The sequence below is a fragment of the Amphiprion ocellaris genome, chromosome 1 (assembly GCF_022539595.1).
Source record: "Amphiprion ocellaris isolate individual 3 ecotype Okinawa chromosome 1, ASM2253959v1, whole genome shotgun sequence".
In the NCBI taxonomy this organism is placed as follows: Eukaryota; Metazoa; Chordata; class Actinopteri; family Pomacentridae; genus Amphiprion; species Amphiprion ocellaris.
This window is the reverse complement of record NC_072766.1, coordinates 4,655,849-4,682,198: the sequence shown is the minus strand read 5'-3', so window position 1 is coordinate 4,682,198 and position 26,350 is coordinate 4,655,849. Positions and strand designations below refer to the sequence as shown.

Genomic DNA, 26,350 nt, shown 5'->3' with positions numbered 1-26,350 from the left:
TTCAAATTATAAAAATAATCTTTTAATATAAACTACAAATTCAGTGCACAAAGAACAAATGTACAAAATCATAAACTTGACACATCTGATTGAGACATAAGTAAGCATGTTAACAAAATCAATTAACATGGTCGTGTGAGTTAATATAATCATAATTAGTTAAAGTGATCAGCATAAATAGGACTGTAAATAAATTATGAGCCTTTTTTCTCTGCCTCCAAACATCCTTGGCGAGCAGGTTGTCGTATTGTAGAACCCCAGTGGACTTCTACTTGGGCCTTCTGCACCTGTGAACAAGAGAAACAGAAAATAATTCAGACCCAGCTGAGCTCAAATGGTGCTGATGTTGAATTTGAAGAACATGTCGTCATTGAAACAACAGATATCCGAGTCCCTACGTGCACGAGGCTTGGTCAAAGTGTTGACGTTTGTGGGCACAGATGGAGGAGTTGAGTTGACAGCGATGGATCTGTCTCTGCTGGAGGGTTGGTTCAGGTTTAGGAAGACAGTCACAGCGCTCCACGTCTATCTCACAGTCCGGCATCCACGAACTGAGTGGGAGCTCTAATCAAGACGTGATAAAGATGTATGTAAGTCACAAAGACAGTGAAAGTGCAAGAAATGGGTTTCCATCGGATTAGCTGAATCTGTGGGTCAGGGGGTCCTCGGTTTACATCGTCCTCGACCTACGGCGTTTCATTGGAACTGGTTTTGTGGAACCAGTTGGTGGTGGAGCGGATGAATACATCGTCACGCGACGCTATGAGATTGCTTTGTTTACATTCACCTTGGATTGTGGTACATTCCCTAACTTTCTGCCCTTCATTATGGCTCCCAAGCATATGTCAGACTCTTCTGATGGCAGTGCTTTAAAAAACAGGAAAGATATCTCCATTGAAGTGAAATTAGATATAATAAAACGCTCGGAACATGACTTTTTCGAAGAACTGATCAATATTATGATGCATGAAACGGCGTTGTTGACATTTTCATCGCATTTCCGACTTAAAAAACGGCACGGCGAAAATGGAACCGAACTCCAATGTAAGTCGAAGACCCCCTGTATTGTCAGTTTGCCATCACTTTATGAGCATTTGTGCAATCTTCCTAACAGTTGCTCATGACCACATATGTGAGCCTGAAAATGCAGTTTAACAAAAAATATCCACACACCCAGAGTACTGGAAGGGTAAGGTATGCATCTGTCACTTGAACAATCCCAAATTGACCCACTGGCACAAAGTCTCCTGGAGTCCTCGATCTCTGACAGCTGGTCCATCAGAGAGCAGCTGCCGACAAATCAAATGGATTAAAGCAGAGCAACGAAAAGGTCAAACCAAACCCTGAGAAATGAGAAATAACTGATTACTACTCACCCGCTGCTCCTGTGAGGTTGAGCATTACGTCTTATTATTGCAGGCTCCATGCACCTGCACTCTGTGTGGTTTGCTACTTTTATGAGCACAGGTTCTGGTACAAATTTGAATGGAATCACACTGAGGACCTAAAACACACAACCACACATGCAGATATAAGTGTTTGCCAGGTAAAAACAAGCATTACTGAAAGTCTCAAACACTGAAGGAAAGGCTAAATGTTAAAGGATTCTTAATTCATCATGTGAGATGTTTCACTCACGGTTTTATTGACATATACAGTAGTTGTGTTTCTGCAGGTTACACCTTCTTGGTTGCAGCAGCCACTGCACCTGTCAGTAGGAAAACAAATGCACATCTGGGTAAAGTGAGCTGCAAAGCAAGAAATGTAAAGTTTTCACTGAAAGACATAGGCAGGAAGTTTACATTTTATTTCTTTTTTTGAAGATTATCCCTGGTCACTGGTCTGATCTAAGCTGCAGATTTAAGGGGATGAAAACATCTATAATGTTACTTATAGACACAACAATACCTTGGACAGCTCCATGCAAAATATAAATTATGACTCCAAGCAACTATTGAATCCTAATTTATACCAACCATACCATACACATTTGATCAAAATTACAATTGGCTGTGGTCAGAATGTGTTATTTTCTTGTTTTCATCCAGCTTCAGTAACATAGCTGAGGTGTATACAATTCCTATAAAATCATCCCAAAAATACATTTATGTTTGAAAGGTTCTGAATGTGCAGGAAGTTTTTAACATGAGCAGAAATCTTGCTGAAACACACAAGATAATACACTTCAGGGGTTTATAAATGAAAGAAAATGGCATGAAAAGGTCATAAAAGAGGCTGAAAAAGTGAACTGTGTCTGCATATGTGTCCACATAGCAAGGATAATATTCAATGAGAAAAGTAGACTGACAGGAGAATAAAGCTATCAAAGAAATACAGAATGCTTCAGTGCTTTGCTACATTTTATTCTATTATATTTAGAACTGTAACCTAATGCCTGAATTTCGGGCTAGGGATGTCTGATATTGGCTTTTTTGCCAACAACCGACATGCCGATATTCTCCAACTCTCAATTTCCGATTCCGATATTAACCGCTACAGATAAATGTGGGCTATTTAACTGATTTTAGGTAACATCACATATGTCCTGTCATGGAATTAACACATCATGTCCAGTTTTATTGTGATGCCCCATTGGATGCATTCTGAAATGCAACACAGCTTTCCAAATGTAAACATCGTCTGTACAAAATAAGAAAACTACTTCAACTGAAGTTATGGAAAAAATACTTTAAAAAAAAAAAAAAAAAATGTCCTAAACAACAGTTCACGCTCTCCCTCCCTTTTGAAAACTGTCGGCGAAATCCAGACATTATTTTATCGGTTTTCATGATAGGCAAAAAAAAACCCTAAAATGATATCGACTGATATTACATTTTTAAGACAATATTGGGCCAATAACATCTGTGGGCTGATATTATCAGATACCCTTAGTGAAGACATTACAGAATTTATACAGAGAACCCAGCAAAACCAATTTTTTATTTTTACATAAATAAAAAACATTTCCACCAAAAACTGGTGTCAGAAAAGGTACAAACTATCCATAAAAATTCAAGAGAATGCAGGAAGTTAGGTGTTTGATGATCAAAGTTTCCTTGGACAGAACCACCAGAATCTCTGTTTAGTATGTTCTCCTCAATATTCAATTAAAACCAACCCTGAGAAATCACTATCATGGTGACTGAGATAGTATTTATGCTGCCAGTCTGAGTATTAGAGAAGTTGCAGTGATTTTCTTTGAGCCGGTGGAAGTGTTAAAGTTCTGGATCTGGTTTCATGTCAAACAAACCTGTGGACAGACACACAGGGAGGCTTGAAGAACATGGAGGGGTCGGTGCCCAGCTCCTTGGCCACATCGACACATGTCTCCCTGGGCATGCACTGGGTCCGCTGCCACTCTTCATCTATGGCTAAATACGGGAAAAAAACAAAACAATGTTCACAAACACATTAAACACACATATATACACGTTCACATATGGGTCAATATATAGTTGAGGGACTTTTGAGGTCCATGGGATATAACTTGCATACATTTTTATTAAAAGTAAAAAAACAAATAATGTTTTTTTTTATGTTCATTATGATCATGTCTTTACAAATACTATTATTATTTATTATGGAAACAACCATTTATTAATAAAAAAATGACTGGCTATCACTAAAATGTCAACTAAATAACCATCCAAATTAAATAACAACCACCTTCTAATTAGCTAAACAGTAATAAAATGAGTTTATTCAAAAATTGTTTTGATTGTGTTCTTTTTATGAAATTGAGATAATCATGACAGATACTTATTTTTTGGCAATATATAAAATTTTATATGGAAAACAACTAATTGTATCTGTGTCCGAGAAATTACTTTAAATTAAGTTACCCATTATAAAAACACCTGTCAAGGAAGTCACATGACCTGCTCCACATGATGTCATTTCCTCCTGAAGAAAAGACTGGCCAGACTCCAAGGCTTCCTGAGTTATTTAGTATAAAGTAGTGTGTGAGTCAAGTGTGGATTCTATCCACTTTCTTTATAAATAACTTTCAATTTCAATTTCACTCAACTGTATATATAATATTTAGAAGAATCTTTCTGTAAAAATGCTACGTGGTGTTTGGTTATAGGCGGAAATGTTGATTTTCGGCCTGAAAACAGCAAAAATGTCAACTATGATACCTGTCAACTATGTTACAAAAAGTCCCACAGTGATATATTGACCCCTTTAACATGTGCTGTGTGTTTTGTCCAACCTTTCAGTATCTCCAGGCTGTAGGATTCGGCAGCGTAGCGCGTCGAGCGGTGGGAGCCCACTGATGGTGGAGATGAGAGGTTCTCCGTCTGGGTCTCCGGCTGCTGAAGTCTCAGACGACATTTCCACAACTTCCAGTCGGGAAAGTCTGCCAGCCTCAGCAGCTCGTCCAGGCTGGAGGAGGATCGTACCTTCCTCTCCCACTGCTTCCTGACCTGCTGGGATCACAGTCACTCTCACTTTATCAGAAATACAAAAAGTGGTGATCTCATTCTGTTTGAGGGGGAGAGGAATTTTGCAGTCATTTAAATTATTGGAGACACTGTATTGTTTCTATTCAAAGCAATGTCTGAGTGCAGTTAGATGCTTTGATGTCAAATACAGGTTCTCATTTGATGACATTAGTGAAAGTAAATGAAAACCTTTTGAAAGAAATGCATAGTGACTATATACTATAAACTATACTATAATGGCTATATCACCCAGATTAGCCTTAATTCATCTGCAATTCAAAAATGAAACAATGTAATTCTGATCTTTGTTTTGAAGCCAAAAGAGGAAAAAAATGTTCTGGGATTTAGAATAAAAAAACAAACAACAAGAAACAATCAAACACTGTCTGTGTCTGTTTTTTGGCAATTCTTTTGTCACTTTTGACTTGGAAACCAAAAATGGAAGTTACATTACATTTTTAAAAAAAAATCTGCTTCCAAACAAGTTTTAATTTGTTTTTTAAAATGTTGAATTTGACAAAATTTCTTTTTTTATTTCTCATTCAGGACAGATGTCAGAACCACAGAGAAGACCAACAATGGCTATAATATATAGATGTTGTTTGTTCATTTCATTTGGACATTTAGACAAAAGGAATTTGTAAAAACCTAAATTGGAGCAAGTTTTTGAGTTGGATTTTTTCATTTTGTATCTATAACTAAAGGACAAAACAAAACAAACAAAAAAAGAAAAATAGTGTATTTTTTAATTAATGCTGTTATTTTTAGTTCTGACACCTGAAATGTTTTTTTTTTCTGTTTTTGAAATGAAGGACAGAAACCATTATTACATGTTAAGTTAGGAATTATTTGATGATACTCTGACCATTTTCAGTGTGCTATTAAATACATTTTAGTAAATAAAATGCACTTGTTAGCAAATAGCGAGTCATTTTGTGTCAGTATTGTCACTGTGAGTGCATTCTTAAAAACACAGCTGTGTCTGTCTAATGTGACAGCAGATTCATAGTCAGTCAAATCTGACTTCCATCTCTGAAGTGGGTGAAGGTATAAATGCATTTATAGCTGCTTTATATTCACAGCTGTACATTAGGCATGATTGTCTGCTCAACATGTGTCTTACTGTGAGGCTGAATCTGAATTTGGTTTGCTGCTGTGTGGAGTGAATCTGAGCACTTTGCCTGATGACACACTCATTATCCAGCGTGAGATTATTAACAGCTGCAGGAGCAAATTTGTCCATCATCCTCAGCGTGGTTTTATACCATCCTGTCTCTAGAAATGACTCTTAGTGAAGCCTCATGGCCCTGCTTCCAATGCATGTGCCTTTTTTCACATTATAACTCATGCAGTTTAACCCTCATGTCGTCCTGTGGGTCAAAATTGACCTGTTTTAAAATGTGGAGAAAAAAAAAAAAATTTTCACAGTGAAACTTCTGATGTCCACATTTTCAAAATTTCTGGGAAATCTTTGAACATTTTTTGGTGGAAAAAAAAGAAATGTGAAAAATTTTTCTTAAGAACATTCACAAAAAAATCAACCAAAATCCAGCAAATTTCACTGGATTTTGGTTGATTTTTTTGTGAATGTTCTTAAAGAAAATACTACAAATTTTACTGATATATATGTAATTTATATATTTTTAGGATTTTTTTTTTTTGGAAGATTTCTACTCATATTTTGAAAATATTTACAAGAATGCTCTTGCCAAATTTGGGGAATTTTTTTAAAATAAAACTTTTAAGGGAAACTTTTAAGGAATTATTGGAATTTTCTTCCTGAAGGTTTTGCAAATTTTCAGAAATTTGGGAAATTTTTTTGCTGATTTTTTTTTTTTTTTCAGACAAGGAAGCAATATTTTTTGGTGCCCATAAATGAGGACAACAGGAGGGTTAATATAAAAATAAGTGCTTCAGCCAATTAGGCCACCAGCGTGCACTTTTGAGGTGAAGCAACAGTGTCATCTACTTAAAACCTCGTGCACTGAACAGCATGTGCACATGTGCATTAACACACAGCTTAAAGTGAGGAATCAGCTTGTCCTTGGCACCTCTCCATACAGAGTGGAGGAGCTGTGAATCAGGCCTGGGACAGAACCATAAAACCACATGTCATGCTACCACAGAAGGGCAACATTCTCACGGTGACATAAAGCAGAACAAAATGGAAGCAGAAAGAATTAGATGTGCAAGGATTGTATAAGATGGGTTATGAAATGCAGTCCAAAAGGCCACTTAAATTTATCCTTTCTCCCTGTCTCTCTTTGCACTAGATCCAAAAAGATGTTCTGTGTGGATTATTTTAATTGTTATGTTTTCGTTTTAAAATGTAAATGGACTTTAAAGCGTCCGGGATGTGAGGAGGAGACAGGAGGGGAGTGGAGCTAAAAATTTAGGACTTCCCTGTCTCATTTTGGAGGTGGGAAAGCCGAAGCCTGATGCCAGATGGTCGGTGTACGACTGGGGTGGAGGCACAGCAGAAAAGACGGTCATGAAGTTCGCTTTTGTTTCCTCCGGACAACTGCAACCAGCTGAGCCCCTCTGATGTGAGGGTGGGGCAGGTTTGCTGCTGCTTCCACTTAAACCAGAGAAACAACAAACAAAAAAATAGGGAGGTTTCCTTTCTGTAATTCCTGCCAGATAGACCCTCTAATGAGAAACAGAGGCAGGCTGCCTGAGAGAGGTATAGATGCTGGGAGTTTAACTGGAGAGAATGACAGCTAAAGAAAACTGATTAAGACACAAGAAGAGGGGTGAAATAGTTGGACTGGAGTGAGTGAATTTTGCTCTTTTACATATGCAAGTACACACATGATTACTGGACAGTGAGCACATGTGCTGCAAATGGCATGAGAAAATAAGGAAAAGAAGATTAAAACGAGAGGTTTAGTTAAATGAATCAAAGCTCTCCTCAGTGCTAAGAGAATTTAAATATGTCCTTATTGTTGAGCTACAAAAAGGAGTGAATTTCAGGAGGATTCTTACATTGTTATTTAAGATGTAAAGCTTTGTGCCACACTTACCCGGCTTCCTCCCTCCCTGTGCATGCTGAGGCCCATGTTTATCCAGCTGAGCTCCACCACCAGAGTCACCAAGCAGGAGATCCTGCACAGCGTCCGTCTCATCTTCATCATCATCCACCCGACTCCGCTCGCCGTCTCTGAGAAGCAGGATGAACTTTTCCTCTTTTTACTGGCAGAAGGCGCTTGGCCGCCTCTCTGACTCCCAGACCAGCTGAGTCCCTTGGACCACACACACTGTCGGTCTCTCAGTTGCAGGTATGTGCAACACAAACTCTCCACCTTCCAGCTGCACAGTAGAGTGTGTTAGAGAGCCAGACGTAACCTGTCACAGCGACCCAGACGCCCACCAGCCAAATGGAAGAGGGGCTTTAAAAACTCTTACTGCTTTGATGCAGAACCTGAGGTGTCCAGTTAATTAATTAGGCTGCTAGAATGTTAGAAACTGAAGGTCACTTTGGAAAAAGAAACATAAAAGTCAGGATTCTTTTGAAGACTTCTTATCTCTCTTTCGACCAAATGGATTCAAGGCCTGTGAGATGTTTCAGGGCTTCTAGCAGGATGATCTCAGCAAACTCCTCTGGCTTCCCTAAATGTCTAATTTCAGCAGTTACTCTACATTTATATCCTCACTGACAATCTTAGTTAATTCTGATCCCACAAGGGCTTTTCCTTGTAAAAAAAAAAAAAAAAAAGCCCTTCAAAAGCAGCCACACAGTTATTTCCTCTAAGATCTGAGCTAATTCTGCAAAAAAAAAAAGCTATGTGAGGCTTGTATGTCTGACTTGTCTGACCTTGTGTTTCTTCCACTGCTGCTGGTCCTGCCGCCTTTTTATTTGCTTGTGTTCCCCGTTTTCCCTTTTTAATGTCCGTCTGTCAAGTGATCAAGTCCCCTGCCAGTTAAATCCCCTAACAGTGTCCTTTCTTCTGGAGTTGCCAAACCGCACACAGCCGAAGAGTAGTAACATGTGTTTTAAATGTGATCCAGACCTCCGTAACGTGTGAAGGGAAATAAGATGCCAGCACCACCCCGTCCCACAGACACCACACCCACTCTCAGGCCCATCCAGGCCCATCTGACTCAGGATGTAAATCTGCCAGAAACATATACAGTGGAGGAAATATGAACACGAGTCACAATTCTCATGCAAATCTATTCTGTTGGCTGGGAAACAGAGCTTAGGTGCAGAGAACAGGTGGGAGATTCATTTAAAAGAGGCAGCGTGAACCGAGAGTTGGTATTTTTGGAAAAAGTGTCTTTTATGATGGTTGAGAATAGACGTCTCAGAAGCACATTTGTCTGTGAGGCAAAGTTACCCTGCTACTTCAACAAGAACAGGTGAAATACTAGCAAATCTGAAGAAATAATGCAATAATGCTTATTGATGCTAATTGACATTTTCATCCCAGTCAATGATTTTCGATCAGCATCAAAAATAACTTTTGAGTCAATATATAATTGTGTGACTTTTTGCAACATAGTTGTCCGGTATTACAGTCGACATTTTTGCTGTTTTCAGGCCTAAAATCTACATGGCCGCCTATAACCAAACACTACATGACATTTTTACAGAAACATTCTTCTAAATATTATATATACAATTGAGTAAAATTGAAATTGAAAGTTATTTCTAAAGATATTGTAGTAAACCTGTTGACATGCCATAAATCCACACTACTTTATATTAAATAACTCAGAAAGCCTTGGAGTCTGGCCAGTCTTTTCTTCAGGAGGAAATGACATCATGTGGAGCAGGTCATGTGATCTGGAATCAACACACTTCCTTGAGAGGTGTTTTTGTAATGGGGAACTTAGTTGAAAGTGATTTCTCGGACACAGATACAATTTGTAGTTTTCCATATAAAATTTGATATATTGCCAAAAAAGAAATATCTGTCATGATTATCTCAACTCAATAAAAAGAACACAATCAGAACAATTTCTGAACAAGCTCGTTTTATTATTGTTCAGCTAATTAGAAGGTGGTTGTTATTAAATTTGGATGGTTATTTAGTTGACATTTTAGTGATATCCAGTCATTTTTTATTAATAAGTGATTGTTTCCATAATAAATAATAATAGAATTTGTAAAGACATGATCAGAATGAAGATAAAAACATATTTTTTTTTTTACTTTAAATAAAAATGTATGCAAGATATATCCCGTGGACTTCAAAAGTCCCTCAATTATATATTGACCCTTTTAATGCTGGTGAATCAGTCTGCACAGTAATATTGATGATTCTGACAGTATCTGTTGACCACTGCCTCATACTGCTTCCCTCATTTCATTAAATCTGCAGCCACCTGAAGGCATCACGAGAAGCAATTTGATGAAGCCACAACCATTAATTTAAGAAGTGCAGAGTCATTACACAGTGTTTACCTAATTTATGTGCTAATGAAGAAGACTGTCCTCCCATAAAACATGACTCCACAGGTGATTTATGCAAGCAGCTCATACCACCCATAGCTACATGATGTTTAAGCAGCAACCTCCCAGGCTTAAAAATGAAGCCAATTTGGAAGGACTAAAAGCCACAGTCCCTCAAATGACCACTTGATGCTGCTCCAAAAATGAGTTTATCATAACAACAACAACCACAATAACCCTGACCTTTCTCATAACTAAACCAAAGTGTTTCCGAGCCTAAACCAAAGCAAAGTTGTTCCAAGCAACTTGCGGACACAGGCACATTTTCCCATTAATCTATATTTTACACAGGAGAAGGCAATGTGCTAACAAGTGGGTACATCATCCACTCCCACATGAAGCACAACAAGTAGAAATAGGAAAAACTACTAAATGTCCTTCATATACATACACTGCAAATACCCAAAATACAAATGGCCAACAGAAAAACTTTTTACATAATTATCACAAAACTAAAATCTCCATAAATTAGATTCTTTAGCAGCCTGAAGTTCCACCAGGTAAAAGAGTGTAACACATAGCATTCAGACAGAATCTCTGATCTTGGATCTCCAGTTTAAAGCCCTTTCAAAGCCATTTCTGCCAGTCTCGTAGTCCTTAATAGCCTGTCTGATCTCCTCCTCTGTGGTCATTACAAATGGACCTGAAGGGCAGACACAATATACAATTAAAATTACAAGTATTGACCGAGTTGTTGATCTTAAAACATTTCTGGTAACTTGTTGGCAAAATGGAGGGAGTAACTCAAATAACATACCTTGTTGTACCACCGGCTCGTTGATTGGTTCTCCAGCAATCAGCACAAAATGGGAAACTTCAGAGCCCTGAGGGGCAAATGACAGGACTGCAAACATCTTTGTGTGCACTGTGTGTGGATAGACTTTCATTTGTAGTTTAGAAACTAGTGGCTCCCAAATTAAGGATCGAGACCCCTCAGCAGGTCCCAAGATCAACCATTTGGGCCACAAGGTGAAGAAAGAAACTAGTTTACTTGTTAAATACTAGAGATTTTTTTTAAGGGGGTCTCTAAAGGCCTTTATTTCTTTATTTGAAACACAATGAGAAGCAAAAAACACATTTTGACTAGACAGTAAAACTAAATGTGGACAATGGACAGGAAAAAGGGGAAGGTAATGGATGTATTTTTACAAGTCATGATATGAGAGTCTAAGCAATAAAGCCCATAAACGATAGCCCATACATGTCACTAAGCTAATCCAAGATTTGATGATAACAGAAAAAAGCAGAAAAATCATCACTTGAATAAAGTAGAGGCAACATAGATCAGCTATGTAATTCACATGGAGGGAGACTGTAGACTAGAGATTGATCTGTTTTCATTCTGGCCCATTATCTGACCCAATAATCAATACTCTTTCGATTATTGGTATTTTTTTTCCACTTAAATATACTTATTTAAAATTGTGCAACTTTGGTTCTGATGCAGTCACCTCGCTTTATCTATAGTCACTTTATTGTCCGATTGGCTACATGTCACAGGTGACAGCTAGGGATGTTAGATGATATTATTGGCCCAGTATTGGCATAAAAAAGTAATACCGGTCAATATCGTTATCATTTTTTCTGCCTTACATGAAAACTGATAAAATAATGCCTGGATTTTGCCAGCATTGTTATTATTCAACTTAAGCTGAAGCAATTTTCTTGTTTTGCACAGACAATGTTTACATTTTGAAGCCTTGTTGCATTTGAGAATGCATCCAGTGGGGCATCACAATAAAATTAGACATGATGTGTTAATTCCACAACAGGAGATATGTGATGTTACCTAAAATTAGTTAAATAGTCCACATATATTGGTATTGGTTGATATCGGAATCGGAAATTGAGAGTTGGACAATATCGGAATATCGGTTATTGGCAAAAAAGTCAATATCAGACATCCCTAGTAACAACCAATCAGCATTGAGGGATAGATGCTGGAAAGCTCTCTTTGATAAAACATGTTTAATTATTAATGAATATTGATATTTCTACAAAGATTTGTATCAGAATTTATGCTATTCTAATCTTTGACCCAAGATTTTTTTTATCTTTCCTGCAAATATTTATCGGTTCCAAATATCTGTCATCAGCCCACTTAATTTCGAAGTACTATTTTAACCCCCTATATCAGTCGATCCTTATTGCTTACCAAAGGTTGACTTGGATGTCTCTGACAGGGGCTTCAGAAGGATTAAGTAAGTTTGTAAATCACTGCACAAACAAATCCTAAATACTGTATGAAGAATGGGAAACCTTTTCAGCTTTTGAAAGGGTTCATAATGAAAAAAAACTCTTTTCTTCAAACATACAGTCCATGCTTTGTACCTTGTTTTCAGCCTTGACACAGTCTCCATCTCCAAACACCACAGTGTGATGAGGCTCGACCTGCTGCTGCTCCTGATCTGGACCTTAAAAACAAGGAGGTGCAACACTTAACAACACTACCTGTGAGCTAGTCAGTCCACACCATTTCTTTTAGTTTCAGCTGAAATCTGAACCCATTTCACTTTGATTGACCTGAGCCTAATACTCCCATTTTATCTCACAGTTTGGACTTCAGTACCAAACAACATATATAATACAATAGTAAACCAGTGTGATTTTACTTCCTTTATGCAACAGGCACATCATTTCCCACCAAAACAGTGTCGACCTACTACTTTTTCTTCCACGCTCCAAATATTTTCAGAAAAACCCTAAAATTAGGTCAAGCACATACCAACTCCAGTACAACTTAATCCACCGTTTTATATTGTGTTCATTGGTTTTTATGTTTTCCAACGTGGCTGAGTCATTCTGCTAATTTTCATTCTTCTGCCATGACTGGACATCATTCCTTTTTATTCCAAAGGCTTGGGAATGGAAATGAACACAGTCAGTTCTGGCAAAAGTGGTGCAGCACAATAAACATGTTATTAAAAATGGAGGATTTGGTTTGTGGTCTGTGTGATCTTTTTGAAAACAAGTAGAAATCTAAGATTTTTCATTGGGAGAATGTAGGTCAATAATGAAATGAAACCTGTGTCATTGCTGGAAGTTACCAGTTCATGAGCTGTTTATGAGTTAACATGAGCTTTATTGGTAATAATTTGTTTAACAAATCATTTCTGGATACCACAGATCAAAACTATGGGTAAAATACAGATATACAGTAGGCACCTGCAGGTTTTAGACAATTCAACCTGTTCTAGTAGTTTGTTTTTATGCTGCAACACTTAGCTGACTAATACTAAATTCTGACAACGTCGGACAATTCCACTATGTTAGATTTATTCATTAAAGCCAACTGGTCCTGATTTTTCTACACTACATGTAGAGTCGGAAAACTTCATCATTCAAATAACCGCTTTAATCTTAGCAGCCGTGTTCATCCTCTCATGTCTTCAGAACATCTGCCAGCAATTTCAGCCAGAATGAAAGGTCCTGCAGAGTAATTAAATCATAATGAGATTTTATGAAAGATTACTAAAGGGGGAATTCTGACTAAAAACAAGAGGTTCCAACAAACCAACAAAGCCTCTGAAAATGAGTTCACTGTCTGTAAAGGGTTTGCTGTCATGCAAAGGGGATTTCCCTGATCACACGATGTGCTCTGATCGAAGGAAATGCTGGGTTTCACGGTAGAAGGTCCAACGCTGATCCAAAAAGGTGAACCTTTAGCACACGGGGAAAGTGACTGATGTGAATATTTTCAGATTTTATACACGGGTGCTCATATTTCCAGTAATGTTGGGTTAATTTCAGATTGAGTTGAAGAGGTGGAAAGTCAAAACAGATCATAGTTGAGAGACAGTATGAATCCATGGAGTTTTAAAGAGGAACACATGAGCTTTTTGGCCGAATGTAGAGAAGGGAGCTGCGACTGGACGGAGATCACACACATATTTCTAAGATAAGACATCGGCAGCAGGGCGAGCAAGAAGGAAAATCAGGGAGCTGCACATTTCCAACCGAAGGATGTTAGAACCTCCCTGCTTTTTTAGTGATTTCTGCCTAGCCTACCTAAATAAGAAACAATTTATGTACTCATGGCAAATTAAAAATTTCTTGCTGCAAAGTCGACTAATAAAGGTGTCTAGAGGAGCAGTCTTTTAAGAGCACATTAAACGGACAAAACTCACCGACATGAATGGATCCTGACAGTGTATAGATGAATGCAGTCCATCCTGTGAAACACAGGAATATTATTCATGAGTAAATGTGTAATAATCTACTTTTAAACCTGCAACAACTGAGTTAATGAATAGAAAATTGTCATCAAACTGTTTTTACACACCCAGTTGTTGCAGAAAACATCACCAGGTCTTTATTTCAACTTCTGAGAGAAATATCTGCCTTATTTTGTTCACAAACTCATCCAGAACTGTTGCTGCCTGTCATTTGGTGGTTGGAAGGTTTAAAAAAAAAGTGTATTTAAAGCAATAGCTGCTAAAAACTAAGGATAGCTGTTTTCCCATGCAACTGTCAAGTGGATTTTAAGCAAAATTTGTAGAAGTTGAAGAAAAGATTTAAAAATAAAATGTGAATTAGGCTTTTTTCCATTATCTGCTTTTGACAAAATAAACTCGGCTGCAGATGAGTATCAGAAGGTGGCGGTATAAGCTTTGTACACATGCCTGTTTTTGATCAAGCAAAATCAACTGCTTGCCAACCACTAAAAAAACAGGAGGAGTAATGAAAAGAAACAAACTAAATTCTGCAATCTTTGAGAGAAAAAAGGAGGGAACTGTTATAAATTAGGAATGCTGTCATTACAGTTTGATTTTAGCCGACATTAGCCATGATTCATGTTGTCCAGTGGCGAAAACAACAAAAGAAGCAGAAAGAGCTCAACAGTAATGTGAATTAAATGTCTGCCACTACTTAAAAAGGTGTTTTGCCCATTAACTCTTCTGAAAAAGTCCCAATCCACGTCACGCAAGTGTAAAAATGTTCACTGTGAAATTGGCAAGTTTTTTTCATAACTTTTTCTAATGTGATACTTAAAAATGCATAATAAAGATACATTATGAAAACAGGGCTAATGAGAGCCATGGGAGTGAATGAATGAGGGAACAATAAAGTCCTACAGTATGCATTACCTGTTGATATCCAAATAATGTAGTTATATTTGGTTTTACTTCTAATATCTACTTTTTTTACCACTAGTTTTACTATGGAGCAGTGAGTCTCAGCTATGCTTGTTCTCATGAACACACATGTACACACAGGTGATTTAACACACATTACTGGCAACCGTTTCATATATTTTTCTGCTCTGATCTACAGGTAACATGGCAAAAAAGACAGCAATGAAAGAAAACAAGCAGGTTCCCAACTGCCTGGTGTTGAACTGTTGAAAACTTATGTATAGTACAGCAAAGCCATTCTATGCACTATTAATTTTGAATTTGAGTTTTCATTTTTGTTGTGAAAAAGGTGCTACTTCTGCATAGACTTGCTTTGGAGGTCATCAGTTGTTTGGGGTTTGTTTTGCTGTTGCTGTGCTCCAAAAACGAATGATAGATTTGATTTAAAAAATATATATAAACAGATTAGATAAAACCACTTCTCATTTCCATGCTAAGTATGACTCATTGGTCCATTTCCAACCACAAAAGCACAACAGTCAGTACAGTCTGTGGTAAACGGGGTCATCTCATGGCGAGGACACTTCAGGATACATGCAAGGTTCCAGTAACACAAAGTTAATAGAAAAATGAGGCAACCATAAGAGGTTTTTGTGTATCAGTCATCAGCAGTTCATGTTAGAGAAGTGAAATAGTGAATATATGGATGTTTTCCTACCTATAGGGACTGTTTGCACATGCTGGGCTCCGGCCTGCAGTCTGAAGTCCAGGTAAACGGTCGGTGTCCTTGTGAAGACCTTCGACTGAACGACAAAAAAAAAAAAAAAAAAGAGGGTCAGAAAACAGGCGTAGTTCCATACTCCCACACACACAAGCCACGAACTTTAGATATTTTGTATGGAACTGAAAACACATTAATGCAAATGCTAAAATAGTGGCGCCAGTGACTGTCATCGTTGTTTGTTTACAGCTTCAGAACTGTCTGTACTGCTGTTCTGTGAGCTGTGAATAATAAGCTGCATCGCTTTGTTTCCTTCCCCATAATCCAGTTATATGTTTCATGTTTTTGCCGCAAGTGAAATATTTCACCAGGAAAAGCTTTTGAAACATGAACAGCTGATGCAAAAGACCTTAAACTAAACTTTTTTGTTTACTATTGCAAATATTCTTCAGGTAGCCAGAAACATTACGACAAATGAATAACAGCGTATCCTCCTACACAAAGATTCTGGAAAATTAAAGGGAAATCTTGAATTTAATCACTCAATATAGTGATCATTTATTGGTTTCTTATTATGCGGGGCTCTATTTTATCTTCTTTCTTCTTCTTCTTTCTTCCTTTTTCCCCCAGATGCATATCATGACCTGTTCTTGTCCAAATCGTACTTTCCTGTAAACTGTGATTTAAAGTGTCTTCTTAAAACCCCAATGTTTGAAGGACAAGGGGCATAAAACCTGAATTCAAACCACTTTGCTTGTTTCAAAAACACTAGGTATTAACTGTAAAAACCCAAAATGATGGGCCTTATACTGCACAAACACAATAAATAAAGAGAAACAGCTGTTTTAACTGAGAGCTTTTAATGGGCCACAGCTCACGGTGTCTCCTGCCCTGAAGTAACCTTTCTGGCTATATACACATGCTTGTACTTATATCTTTATGAGGGCCCTCACTGAATATAATGCCTTCTCTAACCTACACCTGAGTCTAACCTGAAGCCCTTAAAGAAAGTCTTTGAACTTGTGAAGGCGTGTAAGAAGCTTCCCAAATGCTGCAAACGTCTTAAAGTAATTCTCATGTACACAGATATAATTGAACCCATATTTTGTATAATTCGTCTTCTCTCTCAGCCTCACATTTGGACTTAGTTTGTCATCAGTCTCCCCTTCCTTAAAGGGCCTCCGCATCCACTTCCACTAATGTTTGCAAAAGTAGTAAAACAAGTACAAAGACACACAGTGAAAAACTACCAAGTCATCCCTCACAGACCGCCACAATCTACTCCTCATTTACAGTTTCCTCTTTTCACAGGACACTCCTCTGCACTGTCTCTGGTGCAACAGTGTGGTTAACAGGCATTCCCCTTTTCTCTCCGTCTCACAGGAATACAGGCAGCTTTATGTCATTGTTTTTCCTGTTTGTCTCCACATCACCCTGAGATCATCATGATTGCAGTGATGTCACAGGTGGATTATGGAGACACACCTTTGCTCCCAGAGCTTCTCCAGATATCACAGCTACTGTAACCCCTCCCTGGCTGGGTTTGGGTATCTCTGAGCCTTTGAGCTCCTGGTACGCTGGTTCCATCTTGTCTCGCCTCGGCAGGTTCACCCACAGCTGTAAACCCACCACCGGCTCCTCGGATATGGGCATCTCAGCATGGACCACGCCCCGACCTGCAGTCATCCACTAGGGGAGAAGGATGCAAATTTCACATAGAGCAGAGACATAACCGCAGAGGTCACACATATTTATTTATGTAGAAGATGTTAAAAAAGTAATTAATTGTATTTGCATGACAGTGTTGACTGGTAATAACTCAATAAATGTTTGAAGATGATGAAATTCTGTACAGGCTTAAATGTTCCTGGGTGAATGCGATGTGGTAACTCTGGGGATCTCCTGATTTCTCTTGTTTTTATATGAGAATAATTTCAACATTTCCTTTATTAATCTGCATCAGATGTGTTTCATACCCTCCCAGTTGCAAGATAATATATCTTAAAGCCAGGACGCTGATGCCTTTACTTTTTAATGTAGTGTTACCATTCTGATATATTTGGTTGAAAGTGAATAACCTGCAACCTTTTAATGGATTCTTTAGAAATCCACTGCGGACATGTATGTTGTCTTTAGGAAGCATAAACTGAATGCAGCCTCAGTAACATACTGCGTTTAGTACTAATTTTGCAAAGGTTTTAAAGGCTAACATGCTAAACTAAAACAATGAACACAGTAAATATTACAGATATTGTATCTAACATTTTGTGTAAAAAAGACACATGTATTGCACATTGATGTACACAGAAGTTACCAAAATTAATAAATAAAGCTGAATGATAACGAAATAGAACTAAACTGAACGACTGACTAGCTGCACTTTCAATACAAGCTGCTGTTTTGTTCATTTGTTTGCTCATTTGAACCTTTTAAGAAGACATTCTGTGATGCTGTTTGAAAGTTACTCTATAAAAATTAAAATCACAGAGTCTCATAACACAGAAATGCACCAAAATAGCATTAATAAGTAGAAACACTACACAAATTTTAGCACTCTTTTCATTGAACAATTTTTGGCATTATCATACAGAATTTTTTTCATTTACACAAAAAAATTGAACTTTAGAGTAGAGAAACACAAAATTAAGTTCCAGATATATCTGGCTGCCTGGCTTCAGAATATGAATGATTTGAATGAAAAGCATTAACTAGGGAGCGGGATAAATAAACTGCATGTGGAGTTGGTTTAAGTTAGTGATTGAAGGATGAAATGAAGAGAACAGCTTCAACTTCTCCTTTAGGCTGCTGGAAATTTCCACTCACAGGTTTAATGTAGCTGCCCACTGATAATTCATCTGTGGCTGTTTGGTTTGTTTTTTATTGCTGTTTGATGGGAATTTACTCTCAGAGTTATAGTGGAAAATGAAACATGCAGAAAGCAGAAGAAAATGCAACGTGGAAAACAGAAGCAGAGCAGTGACATAAATATCTAATATTGTTTAATGATCATGCAGCCAAACTTGGTTAGATTACAAAAATTTTAAAAACATAAACGATAATTATTCATTAAAAAAACTGTATTTAAAGGAGTTTTTTTAAGTTTCTTGTTAAAATACTGATTTTAAAATATTCAGATTGTTTTTTCTTTTCCAAAAATCATACATAAAAATTAAGAATTCCTTTCATGAAACCTGCTTAATCCGAGACAGAGTTTTAGTTTTCCCTGGAGGACGAGCAGGCGTCTGTTTGAGCATCTGCAAGATCCCATGAGGCCTACAGAGGCTGCACATGGTGGGTTAGAGCGGATTCAGCTGAACTGACTGAACCTCTGCTGCAGACTGAAGCTGAGTCAGCAGCCTGGTTGGGTGTGTGTCTAACTTTACTACTTTAACAACACAGGAAACAACCCACAGGGCGTAATATCCAATTAGCGCGAGTGCACGACATTATAATGCATATGTAATGAGGCTGAATTGGCTTACATCTCGTTCTGCTCTTGCAGCTTCATTCACAGCAAGAATGTTTCAAGTTAATGGCTTCTTTAAATCACATTTACTGTTAGAATGTTACCCTAACAGATGACCTAGAAATGATCACACTGTTCCATCACTTGTTCATTACGTTCAGTTGGGAATTATGCTGTTTCAAAGTCAAAGGAAGAGTTTCACATTTTTGGAAACATGCTTGTTTGCTCTGTTACAGAGTCCTGCTGGGTCAATATATAACTGAGGGACTTTTTGAAGTCCATGGGATACATTTTGCTTACATTTTTTTTAAAGCAAAAAAACTAATATTTTTATGTTCATTATGATCATGTCTTTACAAATTCCATAATTATTTGTGATGGAAACAATCACTTACTAATAAAAAATGACTGGATATCACTTAAATGTCACCTTCTAATTAGCTGAACAATAATAAAACGAGCTTGTTCAGAAATTGTTCTGATTGTGTTCTTTTTATTAAGTTGAGATAATCATGACAGATGTTTCTTTTTTGGCAATATATAAAATTTTATATGGAAAATAACAAATTGTATCTGTGTCCGAGAAATCACTTTCAACTAAGTTCCCCATTACAAAAACACCTGTCAAGGCAGTGTGTTAATTCCAGATCACATGACCTGCTCCACATGATGTCATTTCCTCCTGAAGAAAAGACTGGCCAGACTCCAAGGCTTTCTGAGTTATTTAATATAAAGTGAGTCCAGTGTGGATTTATGGCATATCAACAGGTTTACTACAATATCTTTATAAATAACTTTCAATTTTAATTTTACTCAATTATATATATAATATTTTAGAATAATCTTTCTGTAAAAATGCCATGTGGTATTTGGTTATAGATGGCCATGTTGATTTTAGGCCTGAAAACAGCAAAAATGTCAACTATGATGCCTGTTAACTGTTACAAAAAATCCTGCAATTATATATTGACCACGCTCTAATGTAAATGTGGTAAATATAAAGCTGCAGTCAGCAGCTGGTTAGCTTAGCTTAGCACAAAGACTGGATCAACTGAGAAACAGCTTTCTTGGTTCTGTCTAAATATTAAAAAAAAAAAACTCCACCTATCAGCCTCTTTAAAGATCTAATCTGTTGCAAAACCAAAGTGAAAAAGTGACCTGTGCTTGTTTATCTGGTGTCATGGTCCAGGTAGTAACGTCTGGTGTAAAGTCAGCATCCTGAGGTTGCTAAGCGATCAGCATTGTGCCTACATGTGCTGCGTGCAGGACAGCTGTTTAGCTTAGCTTAGCATCATGGTCGGAAATGCTGACAAACTGCCAAGCTGACTGTCCAAATGTAAATCGTTCAGCGTATGAAACAGCAGTTGAGATGTAAAAAGGTTCTTGTAGGCAGATTTTGTTACTCAGGCATGTGGTTTCTCCTTGTTTCTGTCTGCAGCTTCATATTTAATATACAGACATGAGTCTTTTCATCTCACTCCTGGCAAGAAAGCGAATTTGCAAAACATCAAACCATTCTTTAATAATGCAATACTTGCAGATCTCCAGGTTTCAGTCGACCCGAATGGCCACAGAAGTCTTCATGAGCTGTGATTCCCTGTAAAACATACGTCACCTGAAAGACACAGACCCACACAGTTACTTTATTAGTGCTATTTCAAGACAACTGTCCTGATAACTCATTTAAAAAGGCATAAACAGTTGTGCATTCGTGAAGCATCATGTTCCAGGTTACAAACAAGTGCTTCCTCCACATTCAGAGCCATGTGTGCACTGGTTTCACCTCCCCAGTGGTCAGACTGGACAGGAAGAGAGGTGCTGGGCATCGGGTCACGGAGCTCAGAGGTGAACATCTGTGTTAGGGAGGAAGGACTGAGCCCCTGCAGAGAGCTGCATGTGATCTGTCTCCACAGCTGCTCCGTTTCAAAAGTCATGTGAGCGTGAGCAAACACACCTGCTGAAAGGCATGCTGGGAGAGAAGCCTCGTCCCGTCCACCCACACCGGGAGATTTAGGTTGCATCTGCCAAATCAAATACTCTTGAGGGGAACGTCTGGCAATCTGAGGACAACGTCTAGATTTTTTTTTTTTTTTTTTTAAGTTTGACTTTAAAGATACAAGTCCAGGCAGTCAAATGATCTTCATTAATAAGTTTGGCTGCAGTGTTGCTGTTAATAGGACAATGAAACATTTTAAATGTTGCAGAGATGTGAAAAATCATTCTGTCCACCGGAGATAAGAGCTACAACTGATTTAATAGCTTGTTTGATTTTTAAAATTAAATGAGTCATTAAAAGGGCAACGATGACAACGAAATCCCATCACACCAAAGAAAGAAAGAAAGAAAGAAAGAACAAATAACCAGCAAACAGCAAAATTTTTATACTTAGGTTACAGTATAATGATGACAATAATAATAATAATAATAATAATAATAATAATAATAATAATAATAATAATAATAATAATAATAATAATAATAATAATAATAATAATAATAATAATATAAGAAAGAAGGAAAAAAGAAAGAAAGAAAATTCGGATACTTTATTAAATTCAGTACAATAATAACAATAACAATGACAACAAACACAATAATAATAATAATAATAATAGGAAAGACAGAAAGAAAGAAAAAAGAAATAACCAGTAAACAGTAAAATTCAGATAATTATATTAAATTACAGTATAATGATAACAATAACAATAGGAAAGACAGAATGAATGAATGAATAACCAGCCAACAGTAGAATATTCAATTACAGTATAATAACTAAATCTGCAAATAATAATATTAATGATAATAATAAAAAGAGGAAGTAAATAAATAAGTACTGTAAAGTCATTGTTACACATCACAAGGTGGGGCAGTTCCTCCATTTCAAAATAGGGGCTTTTTTTAATATGCAAGTTCCCCAGATTCAATTTTTCTAACTTTCGAGGTTAAAGTTGAGCTCATAAATCTCCACAGAGCCAGCAGCTGTTACACCTCTGACACCTCCAGCTGTCTGTAGGACTTCTTTTAAAAGTCTCTGCATTGAAGTAAAACATTTGTGGTATTTGTACTGTTCCTCACTTTCTGTCACTTTGTCGCCATCTAGTGATCAAAGCAGAAGTTTTGACTGTCAGTCCTGTTCTGCTGCTGTTGTCATTTTTAGCTCTTATGTTGAAGATGTCCCAATTTGACGCTGTTGTGCTGTGAAATCGCTTTGTTCAAAAGCCAAAATGTGCTGTTTACTATGTATATCCTGACAGTATGTCCCACTAAGATCCTTTTTAGACTGATATAAGTGATGATATTTGTGATAAATATACTACACTGAGTCTGGAAACTTAAGTTTGAAAAAAGCATACAGATTTTGTTGCATTTGAACATTCATCTGTGGTACCTATTGAGATGAATCAACTAATCCAAAGATTTTTATCCCATTAGGCCTCATAAAATACTTGAAAATAACCTCAAACTTTTTCTTAACACTAAAGAGAAGGCACAAATAATTTTGTTTTGTCCAACCTACTATCCAAAAAAGCCACATATATTCAGGTTTTGATCACAACATATTAAAAAAAACTTTAAACTCAAAGTTGAGACTCTGGAACTGGTGAATGTTTGGCATTTTTTCCTGACCTCAGTGTCACAAATCACCAGTTTTTCTCAAGGGGCTTTGAAATCTGTGCAGTTTATCATCACATAAGGAAACACACAGCTCTCAGTTAAATTTTTTTGTGCCACACTAAATAGCTTGCGATGCCTCGTGATAAAATCAGATATTCTTACCGTCTCAAATCCTCTGTGAGGATGGTCTGGAAAACCTGCCGGCTTGCTCACTCTGAACTCATCCAACATCAGGAAAGGATCCAAGTTCCTCAGCTGGAAATAAAACATGTGGGCTTTAATAGCATTAATCGTTATGATTGTTCTTGTGTAAAACAATGACAGTTGATCTGCAGTAACATGTTGATGAACTCACCTCCTTCCTACCGATGCTCCTGCGAACCCGAGCGCCGACTCCCTCACCCTGCTCCACACTCAGAACCGTCCTCTCCACTTTCCTCACGTTCATTGTGCAGGTAAACGCTTTACTAGTCACTGCAATACAGAAAACATACCTCAACAATCATTAAAAGGGATAAAATTGAAACAGAAAGTGATTAGAAACACAAGAAAATTCTTTGTTTTGAAGCAAAGAAATCCACCTTTTTAATGTCCAACAGTCCTTTTTGAGATATGAAGATCAAATGTCCAAAACTCTTGAGGGAAATGTCATGTTTAATCTTTTTAAAGTGCTTTTCACATATACAGTCATGGAAAAATGATTAGACTATCCTTGTTTTCTTCCGTTTCTTGTTGATTTTAATGCCTGGTACAACTAAAGGTACATTTGTTTGGACAAATATAATGATAACAACAGAAATAGCTCATAAGAGTTTAAGAGCTGATATTAAGCTGTTTTTCATGGTTTTCTTGATAATAACCAAAATCACTTCAGTTCTTCCATCAATAGCTATGGCATTGTACAAAAACCTACCTACCACTACCTGTCTCTCACTCATGACAATTTCCAGCAGTACCAAGATGGCTGCCATTGTGGCTTCACATAATTCTTTCTTTTAAGGCATTATGTGAGAGCTGACAACTTCTGAGTTGTGCTACAGCTTGAATGTCAGCAGGAAACCACTCTAGGCTTTTACATGTGCTGCTGATGACATGAAATGGTCTCTTCTATACCCTGGAAATACAATGAAGCTGAAGCAGTTCAAATAGGACACAAAGTATTATGGAATCAGCTACATTCTTTTTCCTGTTCATTGTATTGTTCAGGTAATATACCTTTAGTGGTACCAGGCATTGAAATGAACAAGAAATTGAAGAAAAAAAGGGTGGTCTAATGGTTTTTTTCCATGACTGTATGTAGCAGAATTAATTCAGAGGAACTGTGACACACTGTGGATCATACTGTAAGCAGTGTTCAAGTTAAATCTTTTAATCCCGTCTTATTATACACTTCCCATTCTCAAAATGTCCACTTCCTCAATCACATATTCACTAAAACATTTAGTTTCCCAGCATGCATTGGATGACAGGTAGAAAAACATTTTGCCTCAGAATCAGACATTTCAATTCAGCTGTGATCATGTCCATAAAATGTGGTTTTCTTTCCCGTGTATTAGTTCTTCGGGGTGTTGCATCAGACTGTGGTACATTAGTGATCTCAAAGCAAAACCTTTTCATTGTGACTGAAATTCAAACAATGCTAAACAAAAACATGCCAGTAATATTTTATCAAACATGATCTTTTTAAATTCTTTTGCACATAGGAGAATAAGAATTTGTTGTTCTAACAACAGCATCTCCACAACAGAATGGATGCCATGAAAATAACACACTATACTGGAAATAAAGGACAGATCAAGAGTGAACTCAAAGACCAGAAATCACAAGTCAGTAAGAACTGAATCGAGTAAATATAGTTGTTGCTGCTGCTTTGTTAAATGTCCCATTTTTCCTGAAGAACTTGATAAAGTTAGTGGACATTTTGGTGACAGGATCAAGTTGTCAGACACATCCATCCACAGCATCATGTGATAGATCGTCTGTTGCATCATGCTGATGCCGTCTGAAATTACTTCTTAGAGGACAAATAGTGGTGTTGTGGTCATTCGTGGTAACTGACACCACCATCCAGCAGCCGACATCCAGTTTCATCCTTCTGTTCTCATCTGGGGCTTTGTGTTATTTGAATAAAGCTGCATTTTAAGGTGAAACTCTATAGCCAATTGTCAAAGTATTATCTGTACTAGTTCCACTACATGATCAGTGTCCTTTAAAACCACACCTGACAAAGGAATGTGAAACAAGCTGAGGACCTTTTGTGCACAAATACCTACATTTCACCCTTTGCCAAAAACATCAAACGAAATGACACTTTTAAAAAACGTTTTCTCTGAGAACCAAATGAAGTTAATCTGCATGTTTGTTTGCTTATTTCAAAATATGGGTGTTACCCATTGGAAATAAAGATGAGTAACAACTAATAACCAATTTTATAGTGGATTAATTTCAAGACTTTTACGATGTATTGTTTCGTCAAGTAAGAGTCATAAAACACACAGAAATTTCATCAGAATCTTCTAAATACTTAACAGAGAGCACAAAATTTGCTTGTTTTGTCAAACCGATCATCCAGAAGAACAAATATATTCAGGTTCTCACAGTTGAGAAGCTGGAACTAGTAAATGTTTGGTATTTTTGTTTAAATTTAGTGTCACAAATCACCAGTTCACCTTCAGAGGCTTTGAAATCTGTGCAGTTAATCATCAGATAAAGAAACACACCTCTTCACCACCGTGACGTGATAAAACAACCGGACAAGTCACGTAATCGCAGAGTTTTCACGGTTTCCAAATCGTTTTCTGTCACACCGGAGGGTCTGAGCTGCACCGACCGGACTGACGGCAGATCAGCTGATCGGTCAGCTGATCGGATCAGCTGGTAATCACCTGCTGCTGCCGCTACGTCTCACAACTTTCCCCGAATTGATGTGAAAAAGCGTTTCTTTCAAACGCCTCTGCATCATCTGTGTCTGCTCCCCCGCTCTGTTCTGCATCACCATCACCTTCCTTCCCTAAAAAAGGATCTGGTGCTGGATTAGAAAACGCTGAAGCAGCTTCGGTTAAGTTGACGATCACTTCCTGGTGATTATGTGACCAGAAGTTCCTGCTGGTTGAAACTGACACTGACCGCAACCATGCAGGAGTAATACCTGCATGTTTTATGTATGTCCCTGCATCACCCCCCTCAACAACACATCCAGCAGTGTTTACCTGTTTACGATTACCTGGAAGAAAAGCACGGAAAGGCGACTTTTCTGACTCAGACTGGCTGGAGCCAAATTACACTTTATATCTCAGATACATGCACCTACCTGCAAGTATGAGAGAACGAATCCAGCCAATAATCTGACTGTTTCTGCAGTGTAAAGGTAAAATCTGAATGATGAGTTCCTCTTTGGTCTGCAGCCTCCTTCACCTCCTCAGGTTCAAACACACGGAAGCGAAACGAGGGCGTGGCCAAGGAGGTTTCAAAGCACCTGGCAGGAAACCAAAAATGTTCACCTCACTTTGAAGTCGTGGTCAAGAATTTTCAAATATTAATTTTTTTTCTTTATTTTATAGGGACAGTGCACAT

The 26,350-nt window shown here is 37.5% G+C and overlaps 2 protein-coding genes across 4 annotated transcripts; both read right to left on the bottom strand.

The window, feature by feature from the left end:
* vegfd (vascular endothelial growth factor D) lies at window positions 1-9,037 on the bottom strand. 2 transcript variants are annotated; one of them, XM_055013127.1, is made up of 8 exons: window positions 7,469-9,037; window positions 4,214-4,430; window positions 3,251-3,371; window positions 1,639-1,708; window positions 1,377-1,504; window positions 1,174-1,289; window positions 399-564; window positions 1-287 (listed from the first exon to the last, which is right to left on the bottom strand). In XM_055013127.1, the coding sequence occupies exons 1-8, from the start codon at window positions 7,580-7,582 to the stop codon at window positions 269-271; spliced, it is 951 nt and encodes a 316-aa protein (XP_054869102.1). In that variant the 5' UTR covers window positions 7,583-9,037; the 3' UTR covers window positions 1-268. The 2 variants fall into 2 exon arrangements, with proteins under 2 accessions (XP_054869102.1, XP_054869109.1); XM_055013134.1 differs by having other exon boundaries at window positions 4,214-4,427.
* A 1,124-nt stretch (window positions 9,038-10,161) lies between these two features.
* Window positions 10,162-26,228, bottom strand: pir (pirin). Of its 2 annotated transcripts, none has more exons than XM_023293125.2 (10): window positions 26,088-26,228; window positions 23,133-23,251; window positions 22,940-23,032; window positions 20,697-20,777; window positions 17,182-17,385; window positions 15,694-15,778; window positions 14,028-14,072; window positions 12,232-12,314; window positions 10,658-10,724; window positions 10,162-10,543 (listed from the first exon to the last, which is right to left on the bottom strand). In XM_023293125.2, exons 2-10 carry the CDS (start codon window positions 23,223-23,225, stop codon window positions 10,425-10,427), a joined length of 870 nt encoding a protein of 289 aa, XP_023148893.2. In that variant the 5' UTR covers window positions 23,226-23,251; window positions 26,088-26,228; the 3' UTR covers window positions 10,162-10,424. The 2 variants fall into 2 exon arrangements, with proteins under 2 accessions (XP_023148893.2, XP_023148894.2); XM_023293126.3 differs by lacking the exon at window positions 26,088-26,228 and adding an exon at window positions 25,498-25,830.
* Window positions 26,229-26,350: the final 122 nt, after the last annotated feature.

Excerpts from the sequence above, each read along its gene's own strand:
- pir (XM_023293125.2), bottom strand. The coding sequence starts at position 23,225 with ATGAACGTGAGGAAAGTGGAGAGGACGGTTCTGAGTGTGGAGCAGGGT. Across the intron at positions 17,386-20,696 it reads TGAAACCTGGAGATCTGCAA|TGGATGACTGCAGGTCGGGG; the intron begins GTATTGCATTAT and ends CTTCTCCCCTAG. Across the intron at positions 10,725-12,231 it reads GTGTCAAGGCTGAAAACAAG|GGCTCTGAAGTTTCCCATTT; the intron begins GTACAAAGCATG and ends TTTGCCCCTCAG.
- vegfd (XM_055013127.1), bottom strand. The coding sequence starts at position 7,582 with ATGATGATGAAGATGAGACGGACGCTGTGCAGGATCTCCTGCTTGGTG. Across the intron at positions 1,290-1,376 it reads CAACCTCACAGGAGCAGCGG|CTGCTCTCTGATGGACCAGC; the intron begins GTGAGTAGTAAT and ends ATTTGTCGGCAG. Across the intron at positions 565-1,173 it reads TTACCCTTCCAGTACTCTGG|AGCTCCCACTCAGTTCGTGG; the intron begins GTGTGTGGATAT and ends CGTCTTGATTAG.